General features: G+C 46.4%; 1 protein-coding gene across 3 annotated transcripts in view; it reads left to right on the top strand.

The window, feature by feature from the left end:
* NPY4R2 (neuropeptide Y receptor Y4-2) overlaps positions 1 to 7829 on the top strand; it is a 33227-nt gene extending 25398 nt beyond the window's left edge. For 2 of the 3 annotated variants that reach the window (XM_077124678.1, XM_077124677.1), the window contains one exon: positions 3805 to 7829. In XM_077124678.1, the coding sequence (XP_076980793.1) occupies positions 3861 to 4988 (1128 nt within the window). In that variant the 5' untranslated portion in view covers positions 3805 to 3860 and the 3' untranslated portion in view covers positions 4989 to 7829. The remainder of the gene's footprint in view (positions 1 to 3804) is intronic. The other variant, XM_077124676.1, reaches the window with a different exon arrangement.
* Positions 7830 to 14948: the final 7119 nt, after the last annotated feature.

Genomic DNA, 14948 nt, shown 5'->3' with positions numbered 1-14948 from the left:
CCTTTGTATAACTGAGGAAACTGAGGCTCAGAAATATTTTCAGTGGCTCTGCTAATGCCACCCCACAGAGGAGTAGCACAGCTGAGATTTAGATCCAGGTCAAGCACTTTGGCCTGCTGGCTCCCTCCTCTGCTGTTTTCCTGGAAGCCTAAGGTGGCTTGTATTAGCAGGAAATATCTATAGATACAAAATTTATAAAAGTGATTCACGTAACTGTGGGAATGTAGAGTCCAAAGTCTGTAGGGTAGGCTGTGAAGCTGATGACTCTGATGGAGGGACTGGATGAACTCCACAGGAGAGGCTTACCAGCCAAAGCAGGAAGAGAGCCTCTCTCTTCTGAATCCTCCTTAAAAGGCTTCCGATGATTAGATTAAGCATCATTCATTGCAGAAGACAAGCCCCTTGGCTGATTACAAACGGAATCAGCTGTGGATGCAACCAACATGATCATGATTTAATTCTACAAAATGTCCTCATAGCAACAGACAGGCCAGCACTTGCCCAACCAGACAAACGGGCACCACCATCTGGCCAAGTTGACACATGAACCTGACCATGACATGGCTCTATCTGCATGACAAGGGAATCTTCTTCTTGACCCCAGTGACCTTCAGATGCCCTGAGAGCCAGGCCCATAGTCTGCTCTTGGGTGGATGGCCCCCTTAGTGCAAGGAGATCCCCTCTCTACCACCCATGTGGTCTCACACTGTCAGCCCTAACCCTAAATTCCTTAGTCCAAATTGGAGGGACCATGGCTGAATCATGAGAATTTCCTCCCCAGGCCCTAGTGTCAACTGAGTCCTCTTCTTTCTTATTTTGTTCTGTTCAGAAGCATCCTCCCATGGCTTCCCCATCCCTGGGGCCTTTACCTCTTGTAGGCACATTCTCCTAAAGAAGCCCAGCATTCCTGCTGACCTGGAGCTCTTGGGATTTGGATTACTGTCACCTTGCCACTGGAGCTTGCCTTTGGAAATCCTCAGTCCCTGTTCACAGAGGGACTTTCTGGGCTGGGTGTGGCAGTTCCCTCCCAGTCAGCCCCTCCCAGCTTCTGCAGTTCTGGAAAAAGTCATGGCCCAGCTCATCCTCCTGCCCCCTTTTCAGGTCCCCCATGGTTGCCTTTTTGTGTTACTGCTCTCCCCAGTCCCACCACTTTCCTCCTCTGCCCTTTTCCCTGAAGCCTGCTGGAAAGTCCTTGTGTAGGGTCAGGCATTCGCGTGGTTTCTGTGGGGTGGTTGGTGCGGGGTGTCCTGGCTCACCTATGGCCATTCTGTCTTGCATGGCCATCCACCAGCTCCCTGAGAAGAACTGACCTTCCCAGCTTCTGGCTTGGCCCTCTCTCCCAGTCCATTCTCTACTTCTGGAAAGCACTTGGGCTTTCTGGCAGCCATTCCGTGGCTCACCCATCATTCCTGGCCCCTGGCCCTGGCCCACCTCTCTGGCTTCATCTTAGCCACCCCCTCCCACCGCCTCTGGGCTTTGGTCTTCTGAACTGCTTGTTACTCCCTGAGGACACCGTGCACTGTCCTTCCTCCTTGCCTTTGTATGTGCTCTTCCTGCCCCCTTGAATTCCCTCTTCCACCTTGTCCAATTGGCAGACTCCTCTTAAACCTCTGAACCCTGGATCCATGCCACCTCTCTTCAGTATTACCCAGCTCAAGGCAGCTGTTCTCTCCTCTCCCCATGTATTCCCTCCATACAGGTTCGACAATGGCAACATAGTCTTGAGGTCCACCTGACTTCCCCATGCGAGTTCTTCTGGTCTGGGAGGGCCATGGCTGGGTGAGTTACCTTCACAGCTCTTGTCTCTAGCTTGGGGCTTGACACAAGTTTGTTGGGTGAACAAGTGAACGAAGGAGTAATATTTTCTGAAGCCTTCCTCACCCAGTAATCTCACTCCAATCATGCTGCCATGGGTCAGTTTGGAATTTCAGGTGCTGCTCCAGGCTGTTGACTTATCCCCAGCTCATGGTCCACCAGGGCCTTGGATTTCTGTCCCATCTGCTGCTTCTGAGCAGAGTGCATTTGCTGCAGTTTCATGCATCTGTGGCTCTTTTTTGCATCACCTACTGAATCTTATATTCGGTCCTGTCATATTTCATTTGGTCATGTTCAGTCCCAAATGGCCCCTTTTGCCAGAAGACTATGGTTCTAAAAGAATCTTCCTGCCCTGGAAATCCAGTGGCCAAACTAACTCTCCCAGACCAGAAGGACTCACTACGTAGAAGTCAGGTGAACCTCAAGACCACGTTGCCATTGCCAAAGCCTGCTGAAGGGAATGCATGGGGAGAGGAGAGAATAGCTGCCTTGAACTGGGTGATCAGAGGAGAGGTGGCATGGATCCAGGAATCAGAGGTTGACTTGATCTTATAAATGGCCAAATGAGATGTATCTTTATCAGTAAGATCAAATGCACAAATGATGCCTGACAAATAGATTTGACTGATCCCTGGTTAATTTTGGCATAAGAAGAAAATACATCTGGTTAAAAATAGGCATGATTGTTATATGGAATATAATAATGTCCCAAGAAGTGTATTCTTTTAGGAACAATGTTTCTCGAAAAGGGGCCTGAGGGCCTCATGAATCAGAATCACTCGTTAAATACTGACTCCTGGGTCCCATCCTGGACTCACTTAACTGCCTCTCCTGGTGAAGGGCCCTGAAATCTTCACTTTCAACAAACTCCCGAGAACTGCAACCAAATGGGGTCAATGGCAACCAGAGAACTTGGAGGGAGTGGAGTGGAGTAGAGCATCACGATGATTCTGTAATGACATAGTGATTGTCCACAGAAACATTGTCATTGTCACTGGCGATAAGCCCTGGAAGCCACATTTGGCCTTGGCAGAAGGTCCATTAAGCTGAGAAGGCCCAGAAGGAAAGGGATGCTGGGGCCAAGGTCTGGAGGTGTGGAATAATCTGGTGTGTTTTTGCACGGCAAGCTGTTCTCATGGGACCTGAGTGCGTGGGGCTGGACCACAGGGTGCGTGGGTGACATCCCAGTGACGCTGGCTGGGTGCATGTGCACATGATAGTCAAGGTGGTGCTGATGTGCAGATGGGCCCAGGCTTTGTGAACTTGGTAGTTTTTAACATTGCCTTACGACTTCTGCCAGCAGGGCAGATTGTGGTTGAGACCAAAAGATTTTGAGCTGAAGAGGCCATAGAAGAAAGTAAGCAGTCATTGAACACAGTGGCGTTTTTTACTGTAGTCTCCGTTTGAATGCAGTGTCATCTGGAGATTTCTAGTTCACATACAACAACCTAATTTCTTTATCATTAGAATGCCCTTGAATCCCGAGGTCTGTGGGAATGAGGGTTTTTTTTATTTTTGCATTGACAGGTACTGGGATTGGAACCTGGGTCTCCAGCACGGCAGGCAAGAACTCTGCCTGCTGAGCCACTGTGGCCTGCCTTTGTTTTTTTTTTTGCACGGGCAGTGGGATGAGTTTTGACATCAGGCAGACCTGGGTTTTATCTGGGTCTTATTCCTTACTAGTTGTGTGACAATGGACAAGTTGCTTTCCATCTCTGAATATTAGATTCTTCATCTATAAAATGGTTTAATACTATCCATTAACTAATATATGTAAAATATTGCATATAATCCCCAGTATTTAGTAAGTGCTTATTAAAGGGTAGCAATGATTAGATGCCAGTTCCTTACCTTGAACTTTAGGTGACAGGTCCTCCAGGATCCAATCTTGGCACGGAAACAGCCACAAACCTCTCTAAATGGCTCTAGAGCGTCCCTGGATTCCACACTACAGGATTCCTGAATAACATTGGTCTGTCTGTCTTGCAGGTGTCACTCCTGAATCTGTCCCCTTCAAGTGTTCCAGGAATCTTCTCATATCCACCATGAATATGTCTAATTTCCTGGCCTCGTTGCTCCCATTATTTCTGCATGGTCAAAACAGGAGCATGCCAAAGGGTATCCCATACAACTTCACTGACCACTGCCAGGACTCTGTGGACCCGATGATCTTCATCATTGTGTCCTACAGCATAGAGACCATTGTGGGCATCCTGGGCAACCTCTGTCTGATATACGTGATCATGAGGCAGAGGGAGAAGGGCAACGTGACTAACTTGCTCATTGCCAACCTGGCCTTCTCCGACTTCCTCATGTGCCTTATTTGTCTGCCTATCACTGCCATCTACACCATCATGGACTACTGGGTCTTTGGTGAGGCCCTTTGCAAGATGTTGGTCTTCATCCAGTGTATGTCGGTGACGGTCTCCATACTCTCGCTTGTCCTTGTGGCTCTGGAGAGGCATCAGCTCATCATAAATCCAACAGGCTGGAAGCCCAGTGTCTCCCAGGCCTATCTCGGGATTGTGGTCATTTGGCTCCTTGCTGGCTTCCTCTCCCTGCCCTTCCTGGCCAACAGCATCCTGGAGAATGTCTTCCACAATAACCACTCCAAGGCTCTGGCGTATCTGGCAGATAAGATGGTCTGTACTGAGGCATGGCCCTTGGACCACCACCGCACCATCTATACCACCGTTCTGCTCCTCTTCCAGTACTGCATCCCACTGGTCTTCATCCTCATCTGCTACGTGCGCATCTACCAGCGCCTGCAGAAGCAAAGGCACATGTTCTGCAAGGACACCTCCAGCTCACGAGCCAGACAGACGAAGCGCCTCAACAAGGTGCTCCTGGTGATGGTGGCCACCTTTGCTGTGCTCTGGCTCCCCATGCATGTGTTCAACAGCCTCGAGGACTGGTACCCCAAGGCCATCCCCATCTGCCAGGGTAACCTCATCTTTTTGGTTTGCCACCTGCTCGCCATGGCCTCCGCCTGTGTCAACCCCTTCATCTATGGCTTTCTCAACACCAACTTCAAGAAGGAGATCAAGGTGTTGGTGCTGACCTGCCAGCAGAGTGCCCCCGTGGAGGAGTATGAGCATGTGCCCCTGTCCACGGTGCACACGGAAGTTTCCAAAGGCTCTCTGAGGTCAAGTGGTATATCCAAATCCATTTAGCCATGTCTAGGGTTTCTTCCTGCCATGGTCATTGCCAGGCTCTTTCATTTAGCTAAGTGGGCATGCTTTGAGCTGTGGCATCCCTACATTGCTGGTTTTCCAGGGTCCTAGTGTGCTGGCAAGAGCCTGAATTTGTAAATGGTGTAGCATCTGTTCCTGTAATCATTCTGAGTCCAGATTCTGCAGGTTGCAGTGTGCCTTGCAGCTTGAGCAGATGCCAGAGCCAGAGATGGTCTGCTTATAACAGGCATGGTTCACTCTAGTAACTCAGCCACAGACGCCAAGCCTGGGAAGCCGGGGTTTTAGCCTCCATTAGGGAGCCTGCAAGGCCACCGTGGGGTGAAGAAAGGAGTTCTTGGAGTCAGAACTCTGGACTCTGGTCAACCTGTAAGCTCTGTGAGGCTCAGTTCTCCTGCTGTAAAATTGGGATTTTTCTGCATCCCTCTAGGACTGTGTGAGGTTTAGAGATGATGTTTTTGGACGGGCTTTGTAAGTGGTGATGAATTCTATGGATGCAAGACAGTGGGATTCCTGTTTTATCACTAGCACATCCAGCTGAAGAGAACAGATCCTGGCAGCCCTGGATCCTTACATCCCTCTGCAGTGGGAGGACTAGACTGGAGCTGCCAGAATTCCATCATTTCTGTCTATCACTGCACCAGCCACCTTGTTTTGTAATAAGCCTGCAAATGTTCCTTCTCAATGAGATGGTGAGCTCCGTGGCGGTAACAGCTGTATGGTCACCTAGTTTGTATCATGCCTAGGACAGGTCCTGGCTCAGGGAGAGAGCTACAGAAGAGTGGTGAGCTGTTGGTCAAGGTGCCACTGCCGAGTTGTTGGCCAATGACAGGTGTGCTGTGGTCCAGCTGGGGAAGGGCTCAGCTTGCTGCATCCACATACTCTCACTTGCCTTTCCTTGCCTCCCACGACCTCCCAAGTGTTGATTCCCTGCAGAGGCCTGCAGTTCTGAAGACATGACTCCAGCCTTCTTCATCCCATCCTCTGATCACTAAGCACACTAGCCTGGGAGATGAGCCACAGTGCTTCCAAAGCCTTCTTGAGACTTTGGGCACCCTTGGGTCCTTCAGTAGTGGTAAGGGAGAGGTTCCTTGAAGTCTGGCTCAAAGGATACTAGATGAAATGAGCAGGGGTTCACTTTCCTTTCGGTGGCCAGGGAAAATGGAGGAAGAGCTACATTGAGGGTTAGGGCCCAGTCTTCTGGCTGCTGCACCAGATCCAATGCTTCATCTGTGTGTGGACCAGGGAGTCTTTCCTTGGAGGGAAAGAAATGTCAAGATTGCAAATGTCAAGATTGCCATTTTGGATGGGATATCTAGACCTGACTTAGCTGCAGAGACCTACTGTTCAGCAGAGTGGGCAGTGGCTGGACCCACCACGGTCTCCTAGTGTTCAGGTGCCCAGAGACCTTGAAATGCCTCTCTGGCCCCCCAGGAGCTGGTTCTCCGTAGAAGATCTGTAAAAAAATCATGCAGTGGGAGATTGAGCAGCCACTTCAGACCATCTCTCTCACTGTGGAACTCTGACCAAGAACCTGTGCAGACAATACCTAAAACAAGGGCTCTTTGAGCCACCAAGCTGCCTTCCTGGGGCAGTTTGTCTTGTTCCAGCTTGTGGTCACTTCTTCCTCTCTGTTCCTTTTTTCAATCTTATCTTGACTTTTGGGACAGATTTGTTGAACCACTCTCTTGGATGTGGCTTGCACTTGTCATCTGATGTTGTCTGATGCTGGTTGCTCCAAGTAACCAGCTGCCCAGGAAAGCCCAGACCCTGGGACACATCCCAGAAAGATGTCATTGACAAAGTTCCCCGATTAATTTAGGACCTCCGTACCACCCAGATCTTGTGCAATTTTCTGGAGTTTACTTCTCACCAGCAATCTTGATTGTGCGGAGATGCTTGAGGACAAAGATGCTTTAGGGTAGGTACCTGGTAAAGGGAGTTGGCATTAGAAACTGGGTGGTGCATGGAAGCCCCACGGAACATGTTCTGCACTCCCCTCAGCTTGCTTAAATTGATGTCTCCTGCCTGGATGGCTGTCAGCACCCTAGGTACTTGGTATGGAAAGTGTCCTCAGCAAACCAGCAGCTTCAGTGTCACCTGGGAGCTTGTTAGCTCAGCAGCATCTCTGTTCCCACCCCAGATCTGTTGAATCAGAATTCTCATTGATATCTCCAGGTTAATTGTGCGTGCGTGAAAGTTTGAGAAGCTCTGTTCTAGGAAACTTTGCCTGGAGAAAAAATTGCCTGGAGCCTTGAGTCACCTGTGGTGAGCAACTGTAGACAGCCACATGGTTGTCTAGAATTCTAGTTCTGGAGATATTCTGTAAAATTGTTATTGCTGAAAGGGTTGGATTCAGTTTTGGTTGCTAGTGTCTCATCTCTGGCCACATGCAGACGTGGTTTCTCATGAGACCTATTTGTTTCCTTAATAAATATTTGCCAAATGAATATTTTGCAGAGTGACATTCATAGTGAACATGCTTCTTTGTATTCTGTTTATTTCACTTACAACTGCATTGTCAACAATTGTTCATCTTGCTGGATACCATTTTTGGCAACTGCTTAAGGGTTTAGAAGGCTTTCCAGTGAAAGCCTCTGGAAAAGTTTCTCTCTTAAGGGCCTTCTCTTATCTGGCAAATGGACCCTCTGCCCAACTTCCAGAGTAGATTACCATTGGGATTTCAGATCCACACTTAAAAAAGACTGACTCGGTGCCTTGAGAGTGGAAAATCTTATCAAATCCTGGGGTAAGAGATTAAAATCTGACCAACTCTAGCCCTTTCTTTTCCTAGATATGAAGTTGACTTTTTTTCTGTTATAAAAGTGATCATATTCATTCTTGAAACTATGCAAAATATACATAAATAAAATGAAAAAAGGAAATCATCAAGTAGTTCCATCACCCAAAGATAGTCACTGTCTACATTTTGAGGAATTATTTCTTTAGTTTTCCTGTGTAGGGTATTAGTTTATTTTAAAACTTGGTTGAGATAATTTTCTATGTGTGTATATTTATATTAATATTCAAGGATATAATATATGTTGTATCTTGCATTTCTCCTTCATTTAACAAATATGTTAGGCACTGTGGTAGGTATTGGGGATACAGAGGTAAATAAAATAGACATTGTCTTTCTCAAGGAATTTATGGTCCACTGATTAGCTGTATTCTGTTTGCTCAATCATGATCTAATGTGGCATAATTAGATGTTTCTAGACAGATTGCCTATGGGGCTGAGATGAATATCTATGCAGAGAACATTTACTGTATTTGGGATTATTTCCTCAGGAGAGAGTTCCAAAAGTGGGGTCAAAGGGCCCAGACATTTTTCAAGGTTCTTTGTGTGCTGCTCAGTTGATTTTCCAGAAGGCTGGAACAATTTGCACTCCCTGAATAGGCTTATGAGAGTGCTCGTTTCATTGTCCCCTGGCCACTGTTGAGGTATTAGCATTAACAACAAGCCCTCAATATCCATCAGACCCTGTCCCCTCTCCTCTACTGAAGAAAATCAGTGTAGGGGAACAGAGCAAAAGTCTTGTCTGATCTTAATCTCTCTACTTCTTCTCTTTCCCAAACTCTTAAAACCCATCCTCGCTCAGGTCACCAGTGACGTCCTTGTTGCCAAATCCCAAGGTCAATTCTCAGTTTCATCTTATGTGATCCATCTGCATCATTTTGCAGAGTTGGTCCTTCCCTTCTTAAACCATATTTTGCTGGTGGCTTTTTCAGGACCATTCTCAAGGGTCTCCCCGTGCCTTCCTGGGCATTCCTTCTCAGTCTCCTTCCTTAGACTTACTTCATCGCCTTGACCTTGGGACATTGGTGTCCCCCAAGGAGCCAGGGAGCCCATCTAGTCTGATTTTCCAGGTGAGTGTAACCAGTCTTGTGGTTTTAAGCAACACCAATACTTTGATGTTCCAAATGTGAATCTTCAGCCTGGTCTTCTCCTTGAGTGAAGACTTGTCTAGCGACTTGTCTATCTAATCGCTGTTTTGCATTTACTTGGACATCCATTTGGCATCTCAAACTTGGCATGTTCTTAATCAACGTGATTCTCCTCCCCGACCTCCTTCTTCCTCATCTCCCCCTTTCTGCGAATGATACTTCCTTCTTTTCACTTGCTTGGGCCATAATCTTTTAGATCAACCTTCTGTCCATACCCCACCTCCAAGCTATCCATGAATCTTGTAAGTTCTACCTTCACATTTTACTCAAAATGACTTGAGTTCTTACCACCCCTGGCACTGCCACCAAACCACCATCATTTCTTCCAAGATTACTGCGGTGACTTCCTTTCTGATCTCCCCATTTCTGGTCTTGTTCTCTTCAGCCTGTTTTTCTGGGACCCTTTGACAACTGATCCAGATCCTGTCACATTTCCATTCAAAACTCTCCAATGACTTCCCATCAAGCTCAGAGAAAAATTCACACACAGCCCTTGGCCTGTGCAAGCTGACATTTGCTCCTCCATCCTGATTTCCTACCACCCTCCCCCTGGCCTGTTCCTCTGCAGCATTGCTGGCTTCTCTGCTGTCTCTTGAACACTCTGGGATCACTATTATCTTGGCCCTCAGAACTTCCTAGTCTTGCTTCTTGGACAGTTTCCCCCTGATACCAACATTCTTGCTTTCTTGTCTCCTTACCTTGAATGAAGCTTTATGAGAAGAGTATGTCCTCACCCACCCTGTAAAAATAGAGCCCCCTCACTCTCCATTTGCTTCCTGGGCTTACTTTTTATCATAGGACATTGTGGGATTTTTCTCCCAGATTTCACAGCTGTTGTGTGATGGTGAGCAGCTGGCTCACTTGTCATCTTGGTTTCTGGTTCCTCACTCATAATAATACTGACTGCCATGTATTTAGCATCCCAAACACAGTGTTGGACATTTTAAATACATTGTATCCCCTTATCCTGGGATTAGGTGGATAAAGAAACTCAGGCTTAGAGAGGTGAAATACTTTTGTTCAAGTTTTCAAAAAGAACTTGAGTTGAAACACAATGTGCTGGATTCTGAAGCCCATGAACTAGACTGTTGTAGCATGAAGGAAGGTTGACCAGATGACCTGATGAACTCTAAGTTGTCTCCCCAGGTATTAGCTAGAGTATTTGAACTCTATGGGCAGTGGATAGGTAATGAGGGAATTTAAGCAGGGAAATGGTCTGGTTACATTACATTTAAAATAGTGTGGTTAAATTGACCTAGGTTCACCAGAAAGCAAAGTTGAGGCAAGGGTTTTTAAGCTTTTCCTTTATTGGGGAGTGCAATTCCTGGGGAAGTACGGACATGGGGGATGAGACAGGAAAGGAGGGTGTGTTATTGAGCTGGCTGCTTCTACAGGCAGTGGATTACTCAATCTCTTGGAAATGCTTGTGAGAAAGCTGTGTACTGTCTCAGGACAGTCAGTCTGGAAGGAGAAAGAGGAAAGAATTTATCCGTTGGCTCCTGTATTCTCTTGGTCAAAGGTCACCCCACACTCTTGGGTTGTGTGTTATAAACACTGATGGAGGCTGTGACAGTGTATACCTTTATGTCAACAGAGCAGCTCCAGGGTAGAAGGTGAGGAAGTTCCTGTCTGCGCATGAGGGGAGGTGCTGTCAGGTGAAATTGTGAAATTGGCTGGAGCCTCACTGAGCTGCAAGCTGCAGTGGCTGTGGGACAAGGCAGGTGAGGATGAGAGGACTTGACTATGTAGAGCAGAAGAGGGTTCTGATGCAGGGTCAGAGTGCATCCGGAAGACAGAACGAGAAATTGGAGGCAGGGATACCATTCAGTGAGAGATATTATGTTAAGTCATGCCTTTCAGTGGCTGGTGACAAACTCCAACTTAAACTGGTTGTAATGAGATAGGGGATTTATTGACTCATGCACTGAGGCTGTCCAAGTGAGTTCTTTGGCTTTAAGCTGGATCCAGGGATTCAAAAGATGTCATAACAGATCTCCTCTCCTCTGCCTCTCTTCCTTCCTCTCTCTTTAATCCCTTTGGTTCTGCTGGTCTCTGCATGGCTCTAGACAGACTTTCTACATGTAGCCATAAGAGGCCCCAAGAACTTAAGCCTTGCCTTGGTCCTCATGCTCTCAGAGAAAAGGGGCATATCTTTCCATAACTATCCAATTAGAACTCTGGGGAGGATTCTGATTAGCCCATTCTTGAACCATGGGCATGGTGTTGAAGCACTTTGGCCAGACCTAGGTTCCTTGACCACCACCATGGTGGGGTCACTCTCACTTGACTCACAGGATGTGACAAAATGTCACGGCATGGAATAGCGGTAGTCCCCGGAAGGATGTGATGCCAGGCAGTCATAAACACAGATGCGTGGCTTCCATTTGAGGTGGGGAGTGGGTCTGGAGAGGAGGGAATTCACTGGAAAGATACTTAAGGACCAAATGGACACCTGTTTTTGGTTTGTATATGGGAATGAAGGGTGATTTCCCATCTATTGGAGAAAGAGGTGGAGTGAAGACAGGGAAGTTTATTTGTGGATACGGTGGGTTTGAGATATTTTGAGGGCATGCAGAAGGATGGTCTAATACATGTTTCCAATACTTTAGAGAGACCTTTGGTCAAGGGTCTGACCAAACTGTGCTAAAGGGTAAGGCAAGAGCTGGGGTATGGACCAAAGCAATTCCAGTTTCCCAGAGCTGAATCTGGTGATAGGAAAACTGAATTCAGCAAGCAAGTTGTGGTCATGAGACATAGGGAGGGGCTGTGTCCATGAAGGAGTTCCTGGTGGACAGGGTGGGGTTCAGGTTGGGGGTTTATTTAGGGGTAAGCCAGGCAGAGAAGCTCTTTTCCTGGGCTGCAACCAGAGATGATGCCAGATAAATTGCCTTTCATTTCTCTGCCTACCCTTCTTAAAAGAATCAAGGACAGTTTCAAGATCGTTTCTTGACTAGAAGATGGGAGTTGTTGCTGTGACTTAGTGCTTTACAGGGAAAGAATGATGATTGAAAAAAATGCAGAAAAGATCTGGAAGTTCCTTAAAGAAGAGACTTTAATTCCTAGACCCTGCTGAGAGATGGTGGGGTGGCAGAAGGAGCACAGGGATCTACTCTCCATCTCTTAAAGTGGGTCTGCGTCACGGGGGGTTGGACAGACATCCTCAATGACAAGGCCTGCCTCTCCCCAGGAGGTCTCTTCAAGATTCTCATATATCTTTCCACTGCTGCAAGTACCAAGATGGGCTCTTGGGCCCCTGATTGAAGTGGTAAAGGGTCTGCTGAGCACAGAACAATGTGTTTTTAGTCAACAGCAATCAGCGACCTCCGGGCAGTTGAGCAGCATCTCTTGGGTGGTTTGCCAAAGACCCACAGAGCAAGAGGGTGCTTGCGAGTGTGGTCACATAATTGTGGCCCTTGAGGTTTCTGGTTGCTTAAATGTCAGCACTTACCTGAAACCAATTCCTGCTGCCCTCTGAAAAGTTTATCAAGGTGATTGGGTGCCAGGACAAAGCTCACTTAAAATACATTCACTTTCATTCATAAAGCTGTTAATGGGACATTTGATTAGTGATCCTTTTGACTGCCAAGGAAACCATAACGAATATAGGTAATGCATTTGGAACAAAGAACTCCATCGCTCTGGGGGAGAGCCCTGCTGATAGCTATATCTCCCTGCCAGATAGTGGCTTTGTGTTGCCATCTTGTAAATGTCACTTCAGCCCTCTCCGGGTTTTATGGCTCTAAGGTGTGGCTATGTCTGTTACCTGGTTTGGATCTACAAAGGATTTCCCACAAGAGAAGTCCTCTTTCCTAACCTTTGCCTTTATGAGCCACCTCTTCAACCCACATACCTGCAACAGGTGCAAGAATTTGCAACAGGTTCCATGATTTGCAGCTTTGAATATGTATCCTTTCCCTAGGTTCCTGGGGCCCTGTCAGAACATGCTGCCATTTGGTGCTCAAGGGGCCTGGGGGCGAGATACAACAGTATATTAGCTGTCTAGAGGCAATGGACTATACCCATTGCCTCCAGTATAAGAGGTCCAGTGTTTAGCTTTAAAACAGTCAAATATAACATGGAAGAGAAATATGTGGAAAGAGAGATTTATAGAGCAAGATGTGAATAAGTATATCACCTGGATATGGAATTAGACTCCACAATCTCTAATCCTTAATTGATCTCCTGGTATCCCAGCATTTTGCCTGTCAGATGGTTTCATTTCTCCATCTTGGTTTCTGGTCCTCCAGAAAGTAGACTAATGGTCCATTTTTTCCTTTCCCTGGTGTTCTAGTTTGCTGCCTGCTGGAATGCAATATACCAGAAACAAAATGGCTTTTAAAAAGGGGGAATTTAATGAGTTGTTAGTTTACAGTTCTAAGGCTGAGAAAATGTTCCAATTAAAACAAGCTTATAGAAATGTTCAATTTAAGCCATTTGGGGAAAGATACCTTGGTTTAAGAAGGCCAATGACATTCAACGTTTCTTAGCTGGAAGGGCACATGACGAACATGGCGGTGTCTGCTGGCTTTCTCGTGGCTTTACCAAAAGGGACTCTCTCCAAAATGTTTCTTCTTTGAGAGGATTCCAGTAAGCGACTCCATCTTCAATGGGTGGGGACACACCTCCATGGAAATCATCTAATCAAAAGTTACCACCTACAATTGGGTGAGTCACATCTCCATGGGAACAATCAAAATGCTCCCACCTAGCAATATTGAATGAGGATTAAAGGACACAGCTTTTCTGGGGTCCACCATAGATTCAAACCAGCACAACTGGACAATAAACAAACACATATTCTCTTTCATGATTAGTTATTCCTTTTCCTGAGTTCCACTTTCGGCCAGTCAACGTTCTTGGCCTTTCAGAGACCTCAGTGGGCTTCCGTCGAAGCTCTCTTTGCCTTGAATTGCTGCTTAGGTTTACCTGCCAATAGGTTTTCTGTCCAAGTGTGAGTTTGCATTCTATTCAATTCTTCCTACACCTTTTTATCATTAGGCATAAAGGAGGCAGGGTAAACTAGTGGGAGGAGCATGAGCTTTGGAGTCTGACAAACTGACTTATTATGAGGGTCAGACATTGGGAAAGAAGCATAATCTTTCAGCATTTCAGTGTAATACTTATAAAATGAGAAGAATGATATAGAATAATGAATATGAATAGATGGAAAGCCTTCTTGCACAGGTATAGACCAAAAAGAGAGGCCATTTAGGTTCCTGGAATCCAAGGAAGGGTTGGGCAATTAAACTGTGGAAAGACTAGGAAAGAAACCAGGTGTTCCCAAGTTACCAAGGACTCTGATGTGCTTTATAATCATTCTCATCAAAGACTGACTAATTCCATATGATGCAAAACGTGGCCACCAACTATCTTTGAGTTTTACTTTTTATAGCTTCCACCACTGAAGAAGGACTGGCTTTTTCCCTCAATTCCAGTTTAAAGCTTCTGGCAAAGGATCTGACTGGTCAGGTTTGCTTCAGGAGTTGGGCAAAGGAGAGATGGATCCTCTAAGACCATGACAGCCCTGTTTTTTAGCTGTGTGGTGTGGTGGGGAAGGAGGTAGATCTCAGGAGAAGGAAAAGGTGCTGGCAAGAAATACCATGGAGACCTAAGAACATTGAGAAGTTAAATGGAGTAATAACTGTATATTGTCTGGCATTTTGTTCATGGTGTGCAGAGATGCCATTTGTCCATGCTTCATAATAACCATAATAGTGTCTAATGTGCCAAACACTTTATCAGCTATGAAAGAGAAGCCACACCAGTCATGTTATTAGAGAGAATGTAATGCACAAAATTGATAACTAGATATAAGATTGTTAACTAGGTAACAGAAATGGCACAAATGGGAAAAGACTGCAAGAAGTGGGTTGAGGAATGAAGGGAAGAGGTTGGAATTATTAAGCTTAGAAGCTTCAAGGAAGGGCATGGCTGTGCTGGTATCTGCAAGGATAGTGCCATGAAGCTGGCTCTGGAGGACTGGGAAAAACTGCA

The sequence above is a fragment of the Tamandua tetradactyla genome, chromosome 13 (genome assembly GCF_023851605.1).
Source record: "Tamandua tetradactyla isolate mTamTet1 chromosome 13, mTamTet1.pri, whole genome shotgun sequence".
Classification (NCBI taxonomy): domain Eukaryota; kingdom Metazoa; phylum Chordata; class Mammalia; order Pilosa; family Myrmecophagidae; genus Tamandua; species Tamandua tetradactyla.
Note: the sequence above shows the minus strand (reverse complement) of the source record. Positions and strands in the feature narration are given on the sequence as shown.